Raw genomic sequence first — 21,255 nt, forward strand, 5'->3', positions numbered from 1 at the left:
AAGCCTGACCTTCACTTTAAAACGGGGGCCCCCAGATAGAATCGACGAGACCATCTGTGTGCCTCGGCCCGAGCTAACGTCTAACACACAATCTACCATTGTGGCTGACCGGAGACAGGCAGCACCACATCAAAGTCATGACTTGCTACATTAAAGGCCCCCATTCTATCAACTTTAAGAGAGGAAGTAGGTTTTTTTGTGTCCCTTAACATTGTGGTTGTTGTTTTTTTTGTGGGGGGGGGCAACTAAAGTGCGTCCTACTTTGGGACCAGCACCCAACCAAGCACAATGAAATGTAAATGCTTCAGGTGGAGTGGTGAAAATGAGGCTAAATATCTGAAAGCTTGTCCCAGTTCCACTCAGCAGCCGGAGTACATCTGCAGGGTCAGGGATTGCTCACAATGTGACAAATTGTGAGCTTGTAAATCTGCTACAGTAGTTTTGGAGAAAAAAAACAAAGATCTAACTTCTGCCTAAAATAGGGACGCCAGGTTGAAAAGTGGTTAAAATAGTTTAGAAACTACAGTAGATTCAGCCTCTACTACAGCTGGAGCCACATGTTGGAGCACACTGTCAAGACAGAGCTCTGGGATCTCCACAGCTGTCCAGCAGCCATGCCCCCCCCCCCTCTCCCCCCTCTTCCAAGCTATTGCCCCCGCGTTCCCAGAAGCCCCAGCAGAGGCCCTGACGGTGGGGCCTTGAGTACTGACTTCCTGTGGAGTGCAGGAAACAATTTGACACGGGGATTAGACAGCATGGAGAGTGGAACGAGTGCCGATCCCAGATCCACACCAGCACCTTGTCTCTCTCTCTCTCTCTCTCTCTTTCCTCACCAGACTCCACAACACCTACTGCTGAAGGAAAGTGGGGGAGGGTCATCACATCACTTTACTGTTACACTGCTCAAGTTTCAAATGATGTGTTGAAAATGGAAGCCAGGTATTATTATGTTGGTATTTTTCTTGCTTTTGTGCTGTGGGGTTTGGAGTCTGGTTCAAATTGAACACAGTTTTTGTGTTTGAAATGTTGGTGGTTGGTTTTGTACTTTGGGTTCAAAAGAGGAAAGCTCAACATGAGGAAAGGGGCAAATACCACTGGGCTTCTTTGTTTACAGAAGTGAAAAGGAGCACATGGACAAGTTCACACAACTTTTGCATTCGTTTCTGTATTTGTCATTCTTTATAAAATAAAGTGAGTGTGTGTGTCTGTGTGGGGGGGGAGGGGTGACTGTACAGACCACCAGCAAACAGCAATTTATGACAACAAGATAGAGTCTAATAAGAGGTTACTTTTCTTGGTACATGCACACATACACACACCAAATAACTAAAGAAATGCTTTCGGGGATACATAAGCCTATATATTATGACCGTGTGTGTGTGTGTGTGTGTGTGTGTGTGTGTGTGTGTGTGTGTGTGTGTGTGTACCAAGTAGCCCTGTACAGTATTATGCATGAGTGATAGGGAGATCTGCTGGAGAGAGCAAAGAGAGAGAGAAAGAGAGACTGTTTATACAATGTATCCTGGTAAAGCCATCAAGGCACTGTCTACATACTCTGTTCACGTGGCTGAGTGAGAGGATCATTACTCAATACCCATCTATTACCGATATTCACCACCACTTCTCGTTTGCGTGTGTGGTCCACTTTCATTTCTCCTCATTACTCCAACTCTCACGCAAATGTGAATATAAAAGCTACATATCCCTTTACTGCAAGAATAGAACATAGGCTTCAGCAAAACACAGAGTTATGGTAAGAGGACAATATTTTGCCTGCAGTTCCATCGGGGCTATGCTTCTCTCAGCATGGTCAAGTCCACAGCGTATGAGCATCACAAAGTGTTGATTAGGCCGTGGCTGGAGCTGCTGGAGCGATGAGTAATTGATTTCAGCCAGGGTCTAATCAAATCGCTGAGACGCTAATTAAAAGTTAGAAAGGCAGTGTCCTTGCTCCCGGGCTGGGTTGACCGCAGTGAAAACCCCGAGCAGAGACATGTCATGCTTGCAAAGCGTGTCCTCGTGCCTCTGACCATGTCCCATGGTCACCAGATCGCAAACACTGGTGGCGTCCCAGGGTCACCAGATCGTAAACCTGCCCGTTGCACATTCATGGGTTTCAGTGAACAGCAGCACAGACAGAAACTGTACCGTATGTCTAATGGCTTAAGCCAACGAAATCACAGACGAGTCTACAAAGGTATCACAGGAATGAGTTCAATCTGATGCATCCAGAACTGCTAGACCACTGTCAAGCATCATTGTGGCCTCTAGACACGAATGCCCACAGCCATCTATATTTGGCCTAGAGTTCATCAGACACAACAACCGAGTGAGCAAGCCACACCAATCCTCTGCCCGTGATACTGCTTCGAGGATAAAGATCAGTCTCTAAGGAAACTGTCATTACAAGGCATACAGTAGGTAATAGCACTAATCACACACAGTGTCTCTCTGTGGAAATCCACCTCGCGCTACCAGTCACCCTCCCTCCCTCCCTCTCCCTCCTCCACACTGCATGGGCCTCTGGCTGAAACTGGACTGGTGGGAAAATGGGAATGTGGTGATTAAGAGTGGGCCTATATGACCTCCCAGCTAAAAATACGCTGTTTACTCAAGACCACTGCCAAGGAATTCTGGACTAGGCAGAGAGGAGAGGGGGGGGGGGGGGGGGGAAGTGTTTTGAGAGGGGGGGGGGGGCAGGAAGTCACAGTTTGTTACTCTGTAAGAGTGCATTTATCAGCTAGAAAAACTTTTGATGGGAGGGAGCTCAACACAACTGGACCAAGTTTAGCGTAAGAATTTGAATGAAGTGCAAATGAACACATTAAAACCATGTGTTTTTTAACTCGTGTTCTTTAACTCATTCACTGCCACAATTATTGCTGGCCGCGTTTGCCCACTGCCAGAGATTTTTCATTAAAAAAAAAAAGTACTCAGGAGCCGAGATACAGAATTTTTAAGTTTTAAGTTAACAAGGAAGTGGATGGGAGTGTAGATCTTTAAACAATCATATCTCCTTGGTCTTTGGGTCAAATTTGAAAAAAAAACTAAAAAAAAAAAAAAAAAAAAAAATTATTTTTTTTCAAAAAAAAAAATTACGTTTTTTACGTCAGTGGCAGGATTGGTAAACGGGACAAATTACGTTTTTTACGTCAGTGGCAGTGAATGAGTTAACTCTTAGGATTTTGAACAGTGGTTCAAAAAGCAAGCTTCTTCATCTGCTATTTTTGGAACCTTTTTGAAAAATCTTGCAAAACATTGAATAATGTTGATTTTTTTTTTACACAAATCTTCTGTACTAGGGGTCCCTGCCCTGTTACAAAACATTTTCAGATCGGGGGGTCCGCGAACAAATATATATATATATATCAATTTGGGGGCACGAAAAAGTTTGAGAACCACTGCTTTAGAAGGCATTTGTATTATCGGCCTCAGGTCTTAATGGGTCAAAACAATATCTTGGAACACATTGTAAATGGAAATGGTTTGTTATTGCTGGCAGACAGACAGACACTCTCAGACAGGCAATTACCGGAGGGCTTGCGTCTAAGAACTTCACACATATTATACACGTGCCATACGTTCTCACACACACGTCACACATGATAAGGCCGACTTTGCTCAGTGAAATCCTCAAATTTCACATCCTCAGAGTTGAATTAATAATGAGGATTTGACTGTGTGCCTAGGTTCAAGCTCATCTACGCGCACACACACACACACACACACACACACACACACACACACACACACACACACACACACACACACACACACACACACACACACACACACACACACACACACACACACACACACACACACACACACACACACACACACACACACACACACACACACACACACACACACACACACACACACACACACACACCCCTATAACTCAGATTTTTCAATGAAACTTTACACTGCTGGACGTTCAAAATAACGTTGAACATCAAGCCACAACACGCCTCCTTCACTTATCACACCCCGGCTCAGTAAATACCAGCGAAGAAGACCATTGACCATAAGACAAAACCAGCCAATGCTGACCATTAATTAACATAACCTCAGGCAGTCTTGTATGCATTGAATCATCCCGGATTGTCAGGGAATCTGGGATTGTCCAAGTTTCAAGCTGGGAGTCACCGACAAATTGACCAGACTTTCACCTATAGTAATAATATTCTACACTTACATATTCAATACTTACATAGCCATTTATCATGCTCTGTCCCACTCATTGTTGTTAACTAACCACCATCTGGGTCATGGTGTTGAAAGGTGCAGTAGTTAGGTGTGCTAATAGGGCTGTCAACTGAGCTCAGAAATTACAATCAAATTTCATAAAGAATTGGCCGATTTTGCAAAAATAGACGACCACTCTGAGAAAACAGCAGATCTACAAGCTCACAGCCGGTCGCAACCAAGCCCCCAGGACCGGGAGGGATGTTTGAAGCATGTCATAAAACTCATGGGCCCAAAGATACTTCCGGCAGTATGCGCTGGAACCTTCATTGAAATAAGTGGACAGGGATGTCGAGTCCTTACTCCAGTCCAGATATAGTTCTATGGTCGCAACACACTGTGAGCTTGTAGATGGCTATTTATTTTCAACAAAGAGATTTGGTGTAGAGGGGGGAAAAAAAGAGGGAGCCAAGTACAGACCCCTGGGGGACCGTGGTCAACAAAGTACTGTATATGGTTAGGGTACCAGTTTGGGGGTCTGGTCACCCTAGCCTAGTAGTACGAGGCGGAAGTAGTTCAGGAGGTAGAGCGGCCGCTTATAGAATAGAATACTTTATTGACACCTTTCAAAAGCCTTACGAATACCTTTAAAAAAGTCAAAGACGTCAACATGGATGTACACGAAAAAGCCGAAGCTTGTTTCCATTGTGGTCCATATTAGACATTTAACATCAAACAAACAAACGTCCATGAAAACGAAAACACAACATCCAAAAAAACGGAGGGTTCTCAGTTCGATGAATGTGTGTGTGAATGCAATGCACATTGTATATAAATGCACCATGTACCATTTACCATTTATGACAAACATGAATTCTTAAATTGATCATAATCATATCACGGTCATTATTCCAGCTCATACTGTAGTTAATGATGAATGACTCTTCAACCCAGTAGCCAAATAAAGGTCCAGATTAAACGAGAGCTGCACTTCAAGTGGCACCACTCACTACATCACACAACCTACAGCTGGGTGTGTCCAGCTGTAGGCCAGGTAATGACCGAGCAGGCTGCTCTCTAATCTCCCCACTCAGTGTGGATGATTACACACAGACTTTTAACACACTCCCTCCAAAACCAGTAGTAAATCAAGCCATGTGAATGCCCCGAGGCCTCCCACACTTTGCTGCGTAGGTGACACACACACACACTGACAAATATTTGCATGCGCACATGCACTCATGCTTGCACACACACGTGCACGCGCGCCTAGCCACACCTTTTCTTGGAGTGTTGCTGAAGTGCGAAGTGCGAGTCACACAGTCCAGTTATAGTAGAAGCCATGCTACACCCTGGGTGGGGCTGCCTCCTTTCCTACTCTCTCTCTCTCTCAAGACAGTACGTCCCATTGGATTACAGCATAATGGACCTGCCCCGAAGGCCTGCACCCCCCACTGCTTTCTTGTCCTTGAGAGTTGGTGCTACGGACTCTTTCCGCAGCGCTGTGACTCATCGGCTGTCTGTGCTGCGAGCCACCAGATGGAGTGATTTTGAGTGAGGGGCAAGCAAGGGCAGCGATGAGGATGACATGTGATTCCAGAGATGAGATATACTGCCTTGCTGCAACACTGTAAGAGATCACAGCCCTCTATATAAAGCCATTCATCTCCTTTGCATTCACATGTATTAAAAAAAAACGTGTGACTATTTGACTGATGTGATTCACAGAAACACTGCCGGTTTTGAATCACGTAATGAAAATGGTGAACCTCCGAGATTCAATCTCTCACACATCATCAAGCTGGATGGCGTTGGCCTGTTCTATAGAGCGTGCCAAAAATCCTGAAGGGGGCGTCAACAAGTGTCTTTTGGTAGCTGCGGACATCTTTGAGGGGTAAAAACCAGGTTGACTTAACATTGCCCAATGCCACGCCCAATGCCTCGCCCCCCCGTGGTGACGACACGTTGGCACGCTCTATTACGTGTACCAATGTGAGTAGAACAACTCCTTGGTAGGACTGTCATAATTATTACATATACTTGTCTAATCGCCATTATTTGAGATAATCCCGAATTCTTTTAGCTTAATCGTCATAGTCATTTCCATGTCCAAAAATAGTGGAATAAAAAAAAAACATGAATAGTGGAAATAGCAGATCTACAAGCTCAAAACGCATTTCCACTAATTCATCTTTATTATTTATTTAATAAGTATAAAGTTATTGAATTATGCAAGTTATTTGTCATATCTACCCTGTGCACCTTTTGTGTACGAAGCCCTATAAGCCAAACATAAATGTAATTTGTATTCATAATGTTCCCATGTTCAACAACAGAAACGCAGTTATTTGAGCGACAATTAATTGTTAAGTAAAATGTCATAATCGTGACAGCCCTACTCCTTGGTACTCTGACTGGTCACTGGGATTTGACAAGAGAAAATATCTTAATTTATCGCTGGCACCCACAAATTCTGCCCCAAGGTTAATGAGCAAATGCAGGCCAAAATGAGTGAATCACAGGGATGGATATTGTAAACGCTACACAATGACTGAATATCACAACACCACCAAACACCAACCAGCGCAGCTCAGGAAGATAAGGTCATCTGTCAGTGTTTGCATGTGTGTACAGTAACAGTATGATCTATGCATATGTGGTCAGGCGAGGTGTCATGTGGCGAAAACCCCATGAGTCAATGTTCTCACTGTAGAAGGAAGTAAAAGATATTGAGAATTGGCCACTGGTGATGACACATGCACTAACCTGGTATTAAATGTAGAAATTACACCGTGCACAGAGGAACTCTAAAGTATAAAACAAGGAAGCGATACTTCCTAAAAATTGGGGGTATGAAAGGAAAAACACAGAACTCACCATGTCTCTTTAGCTGTGTTGACACTAGTCTATTACTACTAGTCAGACCAGTATATTTACGGGCAAGAAATTAACATAAATTGCTGGCATAGGCAGGGTCATTCACAGTCACACCCCTTCTTACCGTCATATGACCCTTGTTCCCACAAGAAATTACCGGTACAGCACTTCATATTTGCACAAGATGTGTCTAAACTAGGCATTTGGGGATGATACAATATGTATATGGAATGAACAAAAACAATAAATATCCATCAGCAGGTTGGTAGACTGATAATCATCAGCGTCTCTTCTCTCCCTTACTTTCTAGGACCCCTAAATGAATTGTTTGGCCACATTTAAACAAAAATATACAACATTTCAGCTAACCTCCTACAGTTACACCAACATTGCTCTTTTGGGAAGCATTCAAGTGTTTCACATCAGGTTGCTGTACGATCAGATTGCTGTGTCACACACACACACACACACACAGACACACGTGCACGCGCTCTCGCCCCTTTCCACACCAACGTACCTTGATTTAAGAGATGCAAAACTTCATACCTCTAATCCCTCTCTGAGGTCTAAAGAAATCTGGTGGCTATTAATTAATGGAGAGATATAACCAGTTTAAGAATTTTGTTGATAGAACAATAATTTGTTCATAGAACTAATGTCTCTTAGGTAAGCACTATCATGACGCACTGTCATTATGGTACCGTTATAGTGACGCTCTGCGTTTTGAGTTTTGATTAGACAGGGTGCCGTGATATATGGGCATAAAAGGACAGACAGATATAGAGATCTCCATATGGGCATAAAAGGGAAACAGGCAGACGGTTAAAACGGGTGCTATGACAACGGGTATAGCGGGTATTGCATAATAGGGTGGGGTATTGCATTCCCTATTTTCATGGTTTCCAACTTGCATCATTCCCAAGTAGGCCGGTGCCCGACAGGCACAGGTCTCGTACCAGTAAACTACAGGCATTTCAAGCAAGTGCGAATGAGGTTTAGGTCTCTCGCCCCTCTCTTTATCCACTTTCCACTTCTATACCATTTTAGAAAACAGCCCTTCCTTACAATAAATGCAAAATAAATACAATTATAGTGATCCCAATAATAAAAAGGCTGAAACAGTTACAGACTGCATTAAGTGGACATATAAGGTCAATGTTTTCATTCATTTAAGATTCACATCTCTTTAATTATTCCTTCACCATTCGGCTAATTCTGCCCGACATGTATTCATATTGCCACCTCATCCTGACACTTCCAACACATACATTATCAGACACGGTATTCTCATTTTGTCAAGCCTAACTGGTGTCATGTAGTGTTAATAGTATCTTACACTAGGGTGAATTTTCCTCTAGCCTCTCCAACACCTCTGCCTACATTTGATCAAATCCTCAAGCATTCATCGTCTTCAATATTTACTTCCCAGGTCCCGTATTGTGTTTTAATTATGTAAAGCACTTTGAAACTGTATAAATAAATAGATGTATTATGGCCGCGGCAGCCATAGCTGAATAGGTAGAGGTCTAAAGTATGTGTCAAAGTGTCACTGAGCAAGACACTTAACCCTAACTGCTCCCTGGGTGCTGTATTAATGGCACCCACTGCTCCTAATAGCTGGATGGGTAAATGTGGTGGGCTCATTTCACCTATGTGCAAATGTACTGTGACAAGAAAAATACTGTGACAATAATACAATTATTATTATTTGATTATTACCCATTAGTTCCATTGGCTGTGCATGTTGGTTGAGTAGCAGTCACTTCAGTTGGACCCTGTCAAAAGAGAGAGAGAGAGAATGTAAACGGGGGGAAAAGTATAATAATGTCATAAAAACAATAGTCTGTTCCCAGTCCTAGCTCTCAAGCTGAAATGATCCCTCCAACAGGTTTACACACTCATTGCTAATGTTACATTAGAGCCTGCAGCCGTTGCTGGCAATCACAACACATAGCTGCCCTTTTCCTGTAATGGTTGGCTTTCACTTGCAAGGGTGAGCTGCTCAGGAGAAATATGGCATGCAAAACAGGCCCATTTAACACAGGAGTGGAGAACAGAGGAATCTTTTGTGCTTTAGCCGAACCCCCCAACAGCAAACCCCCAAAACACTTTATTCAGATACAGTCAGTTCTATGAGGTGGTTGGTTGTTAACTAAAAATAGGCCTCGTCTTTTGAGATTGAGTACCAACACGCACGGTTGCATGTGTTTTCTGACAACAGATCTACTTGTATGTATGTATGTGTGAGACACACACACACACACACACACACACAAAATAGAGTACGGTGTATATATACACTGTATATAAAATCAACAGATTGCGATCACTAGTGTGGTTTGACAGCCTATCCAATGTACATTATCTGTAGGAAATTCTGTCTGAGAAATCGCCGATATGGCAACAAACCAAGTCTATACGGCAACTAATATGATCGCCTCTCGCTCTCTGAGGCAGTCCAGCTTCTTATGGAAATCGGGGTGACTGGCTGCATACTCTGACTACACACAGGGCCCCCACTGGCAGACGAGCTAAATCAAATTTCACGGGCAGAACACTGAACTTTTCATTCCAAAATGCCCCTGTGAAGCAGAAGATGGAGAGGAAGAGGTTTCCTTTTACAGCGCACCAGCCCTTAAGATTCCCACCCTGACCTCGGAAAACCCTGCCAGACATCAGAGCTCGCCTGTGTGCGACTTGGACAGATTTCCCGGCGTGCACGGCAGCGCCGTGCGTCCCCGTGGCCGGCGTTGTTGTCTCTGTGTGAGCCGCCACAACCTTAAGCCAATGTCCTGTGGCCGCTGCAGCCTAGCCTATACCTGAAACACTATCCAGGTCAGCTCTGGGCCCAGCACAGCTCAGCTCAGTTCACACACACACCACACTTTACTACTGGGCAAACTGGCCTAAGTATAGGACTCGCAAAAACAGCCAGACGCTTTTTTTTTTGTAATTTTTTTTAAATAAAACATGAACTGAAAATGTACAGTATATGCTACTCGTATGGAATCTGTGGAGTGGTTTTATGGCAGATGTGCCGAGTCAAATAAGTAAAAGAGCGTGGTTAATGAGATTTAGTTAACGTTTAACCAGAGAGGTACTGTAAATGTTAAACTAGCCTGGCAGGAATTGAATGGTGTTATAAAGCGATTTGTGAATGGAGGTTGGTTTGGAAGGCTCTCCCTCCTGGCTCTGTCCTGCATCAGTGATTTAGCCAAGCCAACATCCTCACTCAACACAAGAAAACTAAGACAGACCACTGACTGGCAGAGACAAATTAATGACGCCACTAAATGCAAAGTTGCTTCGAGATACAATTAATTAGAAGAAGTTGTTAAGTACTTTCCACAAAAACAAAACTTCAGAAAGCAGTTTTTTCCCCCAGTCAAGTTAACGGGCTATGTGATGGTAACAGGAATAGCGTGCAATGCAGAGTTCTGGCAAAGACTCTCCCCTTTGGACGGACAGGGGGATGAATCACTCCAAACTGGAGGGAAAGGGAAAGAGATGCCGTGATGTATTCGTTCCGTGGCAGACTTCCGCTCTCGTCTTCCCCCTCCTCTCTCTCTCCCCCTGCAGCTCTCCTGGGAGGCTGAGTAACCAGGAGGAAATGCTTGGGCTCTGCCAGTGTCGGCCTGAAGACCAGATGTGTGGCCTGGAGGTGGTGAGGCAGGGACGCAACGGAAACCAAATATAAACCAACGTACCGTGACACCTCTGAAGACGGAGGGCGGCAGTAGCCGGTTAATAGGACCCGCTGTCAGCGTTAGCCGGACTGTGCCCGCTTGTTCCTCTTGGTAACAGGATGCATTGCGGCGTTCCACACTTACAGCTGCCCAGACCTGGGCACTTGGTGGCAGCGTGGCGGTAAATCTGAGCTCAGCTCACATTGCAAAAAAAGCTGAATAAAGTTTCAGTGGAAACGTGGAAAGGCAAGAGAGAATGACGGATGTCCTCTCCTAAAATTAGTGCCTCTGCTGTCCCAACACTGGAGGCATTCAGCTTCGTGTGACTGTTTGGGCAGCTGTTGGAAAGCAGTTTCTTTGAATGAGGACTGTAAACATGCAGGCAAAGGTTCTGAACTTCCCTCATACTCTGAGGGCCAAGCCTGCCCAAGCGTCAGAACTGACTCATGGTTCCAACCTCAGTGAGAGTTCTGGCAAGGAGAAGGGTATACACTATGTTGCCCTTAGCTTTGGTACTATGGTCACTGCAAATCATGGCATGTTCTGGCAGCAGAGAGGGAAATGATGCTGGAGAGATTGTGGTAGATGATTTTGGAATGGCCCAGGCACGGGAGACACCACCAGACTGGTGGGTCGCTGCGGTCATCCCTGGCAGCAGCTAGGCAAATGCCTATTAAATGGCTATTTCAGAAAGAGGTAGCCCAAAGCACACACAGAGGGAGGTCTGACCTGCTGTCTGACAATGTGGCCTGTCAAGCACTGGATGTAATGGGGGGGGGGGGGGGGGTGCTCTGAGTAAACGATGGAACAGTGCCCTGAGGGGTTTTCCCTGGGACTCATCCTACACCCCCACCCACCCTCTACCCATCTCCAACCCTCCAGCCCCTACCATACCCGGTCTTCTTCACCCACCCCCCAACCAGCACTGACACCGTGGAAAGCTTAAACAGTGCTGTGTATTACAGGGAGGGCCTTCAGGCAACATAACTAATGGTGTTGGCTTAGAGTGGGTCAGCTGAGGTCTAATTACTGGCTCAGCATGAAGTATTGACAGAGCGTACGATATTCAGCCTACTCCAGTGACATAGGTCAAGAGGAAACACGATTTGCACTGGGGTAAGTACCAATGATCAATATCCTCAGACAGAGATAGCCAAGTAACTGGGTGTAGATTAGCCCAACAGGGCGGTTTACTACCTTGGATTACTGTGGAAACAATCTCTGACAGATAAATGACTAATGCAGTTCCTTCTACCAGGGAAGTAGCATGATTAGAAGATTAGACAAAAGAGGAAGGGACTGTAATGCATGTAATTCCTGTGGTTTAGAACAGACCAATAGTCTGAACATTTACCAGCTAGGAATCAAGACAGACATACAGTAATTATAATCTGTGTTGTCTGGCCAATGTGGTAGAAAGCAGCGATACAGAGCAGACAAGCTGATATTCATGTCATAATACACTGCTATCAGTTACGAACTAAAGTATTATCCCCACAAAAATCTAACCCTCTTCATGAGGACATTTAGCGTTCTCTACGATTTCTTTCCATTAGGGAGTACAAACGCACTGTTTAAGTATATGGGGAAAAGTAATACATGATCAATAAATACATTACGGTGAAAATGTGGTAGTTTGGAAAAGACTTAAAAAAGGCCAGTCCACACCAATGCAACTCCTTGCAACAAAACCGTTTTAGAGACCGTTGCAGCGGTGTGGAGACTGTGGACTGACCAGTTGCCAGACTGGTGCCATTTGGAGATAATGGTTGCAAGGAGTTGCACAGACTGGTGTGGACTGACCTTGAACTTGAAGCCTTGAATTACATCCCTCAATCAACCAAATGCATCTTGCAGCAGAGCCCTTCTGCTTTCTACAAAGTACACGTCCACAATTCATAACCCAACATTGACCCCTGAGGAGGAGGATGGTGTCGACAGAGGTGGCATCAGACGAAAATAGAAGAGAGGTTCTGTTTATGATTGAGGGGCTGGGTTGCATCTTCATGAAGGAACTAGAGCCCAACCGATATTGGCAATTATTTGATCTATTTGACATTGGTATTGGCAATTATGCAGCAGATGCGTCTCAATTTTAAACCACTTTGAACCTGGTGTTCCTATTTTGAGCATTTCATTATACAGTACGTGAACATTTTCAAAAGTTTTAAAACATTCCTCAAAAATAGCATATCTACAAACTCACAACGTGACGCTTCTTTGAATAGGACTCAAGTGTTGTTTTTAGTTAGTTGTCGTTATTTTTAACCAATTTTAGTTAAAACAAAACATCCTTAATAATCAGTGGTCTAAGACGCTCCAAAATCGGCATCAGACCCAGAAATCTGGCATTGGTCGGGCTCTAGAAGGAACCAAGGAAGTTACAGGAGAATGAGACCTCTATGTCTTACTTAAAACGCCATCAGGCGTCTCCACTGGGACATGTTGCTATGATCTAGTATTGATTGAGGATATGGAGTGCGGTTGGATTTCTTTGGCCACCGCTGCCAGACAGATGGTGCATAATGATCAAGACAGGGATGTTTGCCAAGAAGAACAGTGATACACACCGCCACCTCTCTGGATAGCCACGGGCAACAGATGTTGCTTTTATATGCACAATGTTGCTGTTATAGGCCTACTTCTGTTGAGATAATAAAGTTGAAATTCTTATCTATCCTCAACGTTTTCATGCAAATCTCTAGGTGTTCTGCTGGTAGGTAGCAAGCAGACATGAGCCAACAAATAGATAAGCAGCCTATGTATGCATGTAGTAGGTACAGGTGGGATAGTTTTAATCAGATGATAAAAGCCTATTATTTCAGAAGTGGAGAGTGACTAGACCTCTAACATACCCAAGTTAACACCCAAATTAGGCAGAGCGTTTGGACAGTGCACCAAGAATAACAATTTACAAGCATATTTCACCAGAAGTGATCCTAATCTGATGTCAAGGCTTGAGAGATACAGTGACAGTAAATTGTAAAAAGAGGCACACAGAGATTGCAGCATACATCATGGAGTAGTACTGTACATTGGGTCCTACACAAAGAGGTTACCTCAATTCAAGGCAACAATGCCCCCTCACAAGTGGGTGGACAATGCTGAACTCTCTGCCTGATCAGATGACTAACATTACAGAGAAGACAAGGCCACAGTCTTGTTTGCAATTGAGTGGAGGGGGGGGGGGGGGCAAAACGCACAGGATTCAGTTCAATTCAGCAGCACTGGTCTTTTTTTTGTGGCTTGCATCACACTGTGTGGGATTGCTCAATGATGTGCAAGGCCTCAAAGAGCAGAGGGATGTAATGTAAACACTGGACAGCATACTCTGTTCTCTGAATCATCAATGCAGCCTTTAAAGTGTTATGGGCACATGGATGACCAGACACATTCCCAGAAGGGGACGAGACTGTAGCCAACAAACGCTTCTGACGCAACCTCTCTTACCTCAAAACACAAACAGCATGTTTAGTTTGTCATTGTGTGGAGAACAGCATGTAATGTGACGTGAACACACGTGTAGTTTGGCCAGTAATTAACTTTTTTTGTGATAAAAAATTGTTCAGAAGGTGACTTCCAGGTTTCATAATAAAACCAAACAGCAGCTTTAGCTCCAAGCCTATTAGAGTACTACTAAACTAATGTTCTGCATTTAATTGCTGGCATTTTACTGGCGATATCATATACCAACATAATGTAAAATCAACACATAGAAAATCTAAAAAGTTAGGTGATGAATGATAAACATTCAGACTGCAGGTGGCAGTGGTGTAAACTAAAGTAACTGTACATTTACTCAAGTACTGTACTTAAGTGCAATTTTGGGGTGTTTTTTACTTTACTGGAGTACTTCAAATTTTCAATACATCTCAGAGTTAAATATTGTACTTTTACTCCCCTACAATTATTTGACAACTTTAGATACTGGTTACTTTGTAGATTTTGAATATTATTACAAAACATACATTAAACACTTCACTTCACTACATTTCGGCCATTTGAAAATAGCCGATCTACAAGCTCACAATGAGCTTGTAGATCTGCTATTTTCAAAATATTTTTATAAACTTGAGAAATGGGACATTCTGCATAATGAGCAGCCTACTTCTACTTTTCGTACTTTAAGTACATTTTGATACCAATACTTTAGTACTAAAATAATTTTGAATTCCGGACTTTTTACTTGTGTCAGAGTGTGTCTACATTGCAGATACTTTTACTTAAGTAAAACATTTGAGTACTTTTTCCACCACTAGTGACTTGCAGGATTCATAATAAAAGCATACAACAAGCGCATTGGCTCAAAGCCTATTAGACTACTACACTAACGTTCTGCAATATCATATACCAAAGATCAATGTCAAATCAGCACATAGAAAATGTAAAACGTTAGGAGATGATAAACATTCAGGCTGCAGGTGTGGAGAGAGTTAACGTTATTATTATTACCCGTCCATTGGAAGTCAAGTCCTCCTTGTTGCGCAACTCCAGAGACTCTTCCTCCTCTTTCTCCCCATAGTCCCGTCCGAGCAAACTGAAGCCCTGCCTGCAGCACAGAAACCAGCAGAGAGCCTGCAAAGGCATTCAAAATGGGCTGAAGACGGTCGATTGATTGCTTACTATCCTGGTCGTGGAGTCATCAACATTCACTCACTGTCTTGTTGTCTCAGAGAACGGCTCGCTGTGAGTAAATCCAGAGCTGCAGGACACACTACTACTCGCCATAGATATCCAAGGAGAAGCACGAATAAAGGCAGCATAGGAGGCTTTAAAAGCCTCTTTTTAGGAAAGCCCTTGAAATGTGTTAAGTCTGAAAACGCAACACAGCCACAGATTGGAAGTTGTCCGAACTTGTCTCCTTCCAGGACTCCCCGGTGTGTTCAGGGTCAGGACACCTTGCTATCGCACCATATTTTTATGTTAAACTAACGAAAAAAACAGCTAACTACGAAGTCCCAAGATGGCACGGCTGTCAGACAAATTAGAACAAGTGAATACTACCTCTAAGAGAAGCCAAAAGGCGATAATAATGTAGTTGTCAGCCGTCTAAATGACACATATAAGCGTACTTAATCCATGCAGGAGGGACCGTGTGTGTGAGTGTAGAGTTTGAACAAAAGCGTGTTGCAGGATCTGACTGGGAGAGACAGAACGGGGCGGGGCGACACGCCCCCCCTCGCCTCAAAGGACGAACTGTAACCGGTTGGACGCATACACGCCCCGGATAGACACGCCTCCTGTCTGACACGCCCCCTTTACTGACAGATCATCACATGCCTTTTGATTAACAAGATAATCACTCCTGTCCTGGGCTGGCAAGCTTTTTATGCGAATTCATATAATCCACCTGGCAAACTTTTATGTCCTGATAGTGAATACATGTTCACCACCACCATAGAAAGGAGAGATGGAAGTAAACAAAAAACAGAGACCTTCTCAGCTTTCCATTCAAGTCGACTTGAGTTGACAAAAGTTGTCCAAGCATTCAGTACATCTATCTTAAGATTGAGTGGTGATTTAGTCATTTTCAGTTGTATTTAACAAAAAATATTTATGTGAAAAACAACCAAGATTAACACAGACAATGTGAAGACAATGAGTATTAAACATGAGCTGCCTGTCTGTCTGTCTGTCTGTCTGTCTGTCTGTCTTTTTCACACACACACACACACACACACACACACACACACACACACACACACACACACACACACACACACACACACACACACACACACACACACACACACACACACACACACACACACACACACACACACACACACACACACACACAGTAAAATCCTGCAGTTTTCAACTTCATTTATGCATTTGTAACTCAGAGAGTGTACAAATGTAACCAAATGGACATTTGTACACTCTCAGGGTAAGGGTTAGAGTTAAATTAACACTCAAGATTTCACTGTGTATACTTTGCTGAACACTCTACAAAGATGCAGTGGTAGGAGGTTGGAGGCCTGGTGCTAAATCCAGACACGTGATACATCTAGCCCCCTCTGCACTACTCACGCTCCTTTCTCCCTTCACATCCCTTCATTTCCCCAGCTCTTTGCTTTGTGCAAAGCCCCCCCGACACACACACGCACGCACACACACACAAACGCACGCACACACGCAAGCACGCACACACACACACGCACACGCACACGCACACGCACACACACACACACACACACACACACACACACACACACACACACACACACACACATACACACACACACACACACACACACACACACACAAACACACACACACACACACACACCAATCAGCTGGCTTTAACTCATTCCTCACCAAACATTGTTAACCACTGCTCTCCCCTCCCAATAGAATACACATACAGACACTGTATAGCTAGTGTGTGTAGGTTTTTTTCAGCGCACATTCATAAGTACACTGTCCCCCTCACACTGTGAACCCTCTCCCCCACTGCTTCCCTGAGGCCAACCGAGGCTGAGCTCTCATTATGTGCAGCTCAATAATGAAAAAAAAGCCCCATGGATGCCCCTTTTCAGCTGGGATGTACTCAGTGACATGAACCATAAGACTAACCCTCCCATAACACAAGCATGCGTGCGTGCATGCGTGCGTGTGTCACGTGCGTGCGCACACACCCACCCACCCACACACACACACACACACACACACACACACACACACACACACACACACACACACACACACACACACACACACACACACACACACACACACACACACACACACACACACACACCGCAAAAGTCTTCAGTGGTTATGAGAGAGAATGGCTGACCAGTACCACTACAGCAATTGTGCACAGTGAACTCTTCAGTGTTAATGTAACTCAGAATGTAAAAATGGACCCAGGATTTTGCTGTGTACATTTGGTAACACGTAACACTGAGGATTTTACAGTGTATTTACAATTATTTGTCTCTGAGACAGAGCTCTCGTCTTGAGCATACAGCAGCAGCAGCCCTGCCCCCAACTCTCCCTCCGTCTGTATCCACTCTGCAGTGTCTCTCTCTGGGCCACATCTCCCCCCCACCCACCCCCCTATATCCCAAAACAATATGCTGGGGGCCCACAGCTCCCACAGACCTGCAGAAACATATGTTTTATTTTTAGAGCTCGCTCCCTCGGCCCACGCCAGTAACACAGAAAGAAAGGGGGAAAAAAGATAGAGAGAAAATCCCTCCCTCCATATATGGTTTCCAAGAGAGCTGCAAGGTTTCTGCGGAAAGCAAGTTTACCGTCCACATCCCCGATAGGGTTTTTGCCAAATTCTGAAGGCTGCCAAAGATTGACTACCTCTCTATTGTTCATTGAAAAACAGGAAAATGTGCATTGTGTAAATAGTAAAATCGTGTGTTAATTTATCCATTTGTAACTCTGAGAGAGTACAAACTTAACCAAATGGATCCGTTTGTGCTCTCTCAAAGTTACATTAACAGGATTTTGCTGTGTTCAGTGTAAAAAACACACTCAGATAGTTCCTTTGACAAAGTCTCGCCCAATCTCTTGGTCTTTCCACTACTCTTCTCCCTCCACCACCCCTCCTTGGTGCTCCTTCTTCCATCCCCTTCTCTCTTCTCCTCTCGGTTTCCAGGAGATGACACATGATTCTCCATTAACACACACACACGCACACGCACACGCACACCCCCACACACACACACACACACACACACACACGCACACACACACACACACACACACACACACACACACACACACACACACACACACACACACACACACACACACACACACACACACACACACACACACACACACACACAAGCTAACCTGATACAGTGTGTTCAGGTTGAGGCACCGGATCAGGGGTATGGGGGACTGATTTGGTGGGCCTCCCAGTATAGGAGCACAGGCCAGGCTGGGTTGCCTCAAGCCAGAGGAGAGGAGAGTGAGGAAGTGTCTGTTCTAAAGTCAACAGCGATGGCTTCAGTATATTGTAATACAGCGGCATGGTGCAGCCAATGACACACTAGAGCTGACTAAAGAATAAAGAAAACTAAAGACATCATGAACTTTGTGTTTCTGGTTCATCGAATCAGGACATTATTCTTCTCTTGCATTGTTGTGTTCAGTCAGTCACTCCCACTCTCTTGTGATCGAGGTATTAATTAAAGCATTGTCCCCTGCCCTTTTTTTCTTCACTCGAGGGAGGCTGATCCCACCCATTTCCTGCCTGCCACCCCTCTCTATTCCTTAGAAATTGACATTTGGAGTTTCCAGGAGAGATCTAGAATAGACGCAAGAGTCAAGACACACATGTCAGGTTGATCGGAGACAGAGCAATGTGTGCTGGCAGCCCCTCATCTCTCTCTCTCTCTCTCTCTCTCTCTCTCTCTCTCTCTCTCTCTCTCTCTCTCTCTCTCTCTCTCTCTCTCTCTCTCTCTCTCTCTCTCTCTCTCTCTCCAGGGTTTTCACCTCAGCAGGATCCTGTTGCAGCCAGCATGACTGCAAGGCTCTTATGTTGGTGAACCAGATTGATTGTCAACAGAAATGGATGTGAAACCTTGTCTGCCAAGAAGCTTCCTGCATGGACATGGTTCATGTCTGGGTGACTGTACACCACGTTGCTGTTTAGAATGTTTGCGGGGTGATGATTGATCAAATCCCTTTGATGTGATTAAGGAGCACAGCACAATTTCGGCCTACGCGGTTGCATTTGATACGCAGCTACACGTTCCAAATGTTATTGAGCTGATCGAATGAAATGCTCCTTCACTGTGCACAGAGCCGGAACAGGCCAATGTCATAGTTCATCTGACATCTCCAAAGTAAGGATTTAGGATAGAAACTAATGCTCAACTTATGTTCTATCGTATGTCGAAGTATAAATGGGGCTTTGCCCCCAGTGACCCTCCCATGACTCAACCAGGCATTCCTCACGGCTGTGTCCAGCATTGAACTTAACCCTCATCCAGCCATCCCACCATCTCCTTTGCCCCTCACCCCAAACCCTGTCTCTTTAGATCCAAGAGAGGTTTAAACTATGGGTTAGTGAACAGAGGACTGCTGTTTGAGGGCTATTGGCCCATGTAATGGGATAGGGCTGCTGTGGAGCATTTGAACCACTGCACCACTTGACCTGAAGTTCCTGCTGAGAAACATCCAGTTGCATATATGGATAGTTTTTGACAGGAAAGCTCAGCTGTATGTATGTAATATGATAGCAGCGAGCTGATAGTTAATTAACCACTTACGTCCTATAAACAATAATAATAATAATGATAATAGTCAGATCTGTAAGCTCACAATGCGGGGATGCCAGGGTTAAAGCGGTTAAACGACTGACAAAGAAAATGGGATGATGTGCCCTTGGCTTCACACACATTACATCACAGAACTCTTTTCCTGTTGCAGGCGCTGTCAAATTAATCTTTATATCATGCAGCAGAAAGACAATGGGATTCCTGGCCATGTGATGGGGTTAGTAAAAGTAGTAATACCACAATATAAAAATACAAGTAAAAGGCCTGTATTTACAAAAGTAATCAAAATATACTTAAAGTAGCAAAGTAAAAGTACTTAAATTTGTCAAAATCTTTCAAAAACAGCAGATCTACAAGCTCACATCGTTTCATGAAGCCAAATGATAAAATATGGGTTAAGTGGTTCTGCATTAATAACCTAATCTGAAAAAAGTAACTAGTAACTAAAGCTAGCAGAGTAAAAAAGTACAATATTTGCCTCAGAGAGGCGAGAAAGTGTTGAAAAATGGAAATACCAGTGGTGTAAAGTAAAAGTACCTCAAAATTGTATGTAAGTATAGTACTTGAGTAAGTGTACTTAGTTATTTTACACCACTGCTTCCTGTCCTGTCGTAACGTGCCTCCGGAACAATGTTTACCAGTATTAGTGACTCCTCCATGAGGGTGGAGTTTCTAACCCTGGCTGTGGGCACATCTGTTCCTGGGGACTGTGGCACAGAGGCTTGTGTCAGAGGCACGGCAGACTAGGGAAAACATTCCCAGCTTCAACTTATGACCCTCTAGCCCCAGTTAACCCCTCATACACCCCCATTTGCCTGGCTTCATTATAGCAACCCTGCAGCACACCAGTTTGCCGCACTGGTTGAGCCTGTCCACTGGCACTGCCAAAAACAGGTAGAGGCATACAAGTCAGGAAAATTCACAGTGTTGAGAGGAGGCTTCTTAGCATTTAAACGTTACACTGTTGATTTATTACAAAAGCCCCTGTTAAGAACTATGATTACGGCTGTATTCATATTGAGTTGGTGTACACACTAACTAGCTATTGTGATGCCACAGTCTTTGGAGAACAAAGAAAGATTGATGATGTCCTCATGTGATTGTTATAGAAAATGCAAAAACAACCAAACAACCAAACAAAAACATCTGAATTCAACCCTGAGAGTTAAAGGCATATACAAGTAGCAACTTTGAGCAATTCTATATCAAGAAGAAAGACGTTGCCACAATGATTTGTCTTCAATTAATGG

The 21,255-nt window shown here is 44.1% G+C and overlaps 2 protein-coding genes across 3 annotated transcripts in view; one reads left to right on the top strand and one right to left on the bottom strand.

The window, feature by feature from the left end:
- The window catches only part of mlx (MAX dimerization protein MLX), a 63,383-nt gene extending 57,267 nt beyond the window's left edge, over positions 1–6,116 (top strand). The window contains exon 9 of the transcript XR_013934244.1: positions 6,019–6,116. The gene's annotated coding sequence lies outside the window, so the exon portion shown is untranslated. The remainder of the gene's footprint in view (positions 1–6,018) is intronic.
- plekhh3 (pleckstrin homology, MyTH4 and FERM domain containing H3) overlaps positions 1–15,852 on the bottom strand; it is a 41,256-nt gene extending 25,404 nt beyond the window's left edge. For both annotated transcript variants that reach the window (XM_080446029.1, XM_080446028.1), the window contains exons 1-2: positions 15,207–15,852; positions 8,788–8,843 (exon numbers count right to left, since the gene is read on the bottom strand). In XM_080446029.1, the coding sequence (XP_080302155.1) occupies positions 8,788–8,843; positions 15,207–15,341 (191 nt within the window). In that variant the 5' untranslated portion in view covers positions 15,342–15,852. The remainder of the gene's footprint in view (positions 1–8,787; positions 8,844–15,206) is intronic.
- Positions 15,853–21,255: the final 5,403 nt, after the last annotated feature.

This window comes from Gymnoscopelus braueri (assembly GCF_963280865.1).
Source record: "Gymnoscopelus braueri genome assembly, chromosome: 13".
NCBI classification, from domain to species: domain Eukaryota; kingdom Metazoa; phylum Chordata; class Actinopteri; order Myctophiformes; family Myctophidae; genus Gymnoscopelus; species Gymnoscopelus braueri.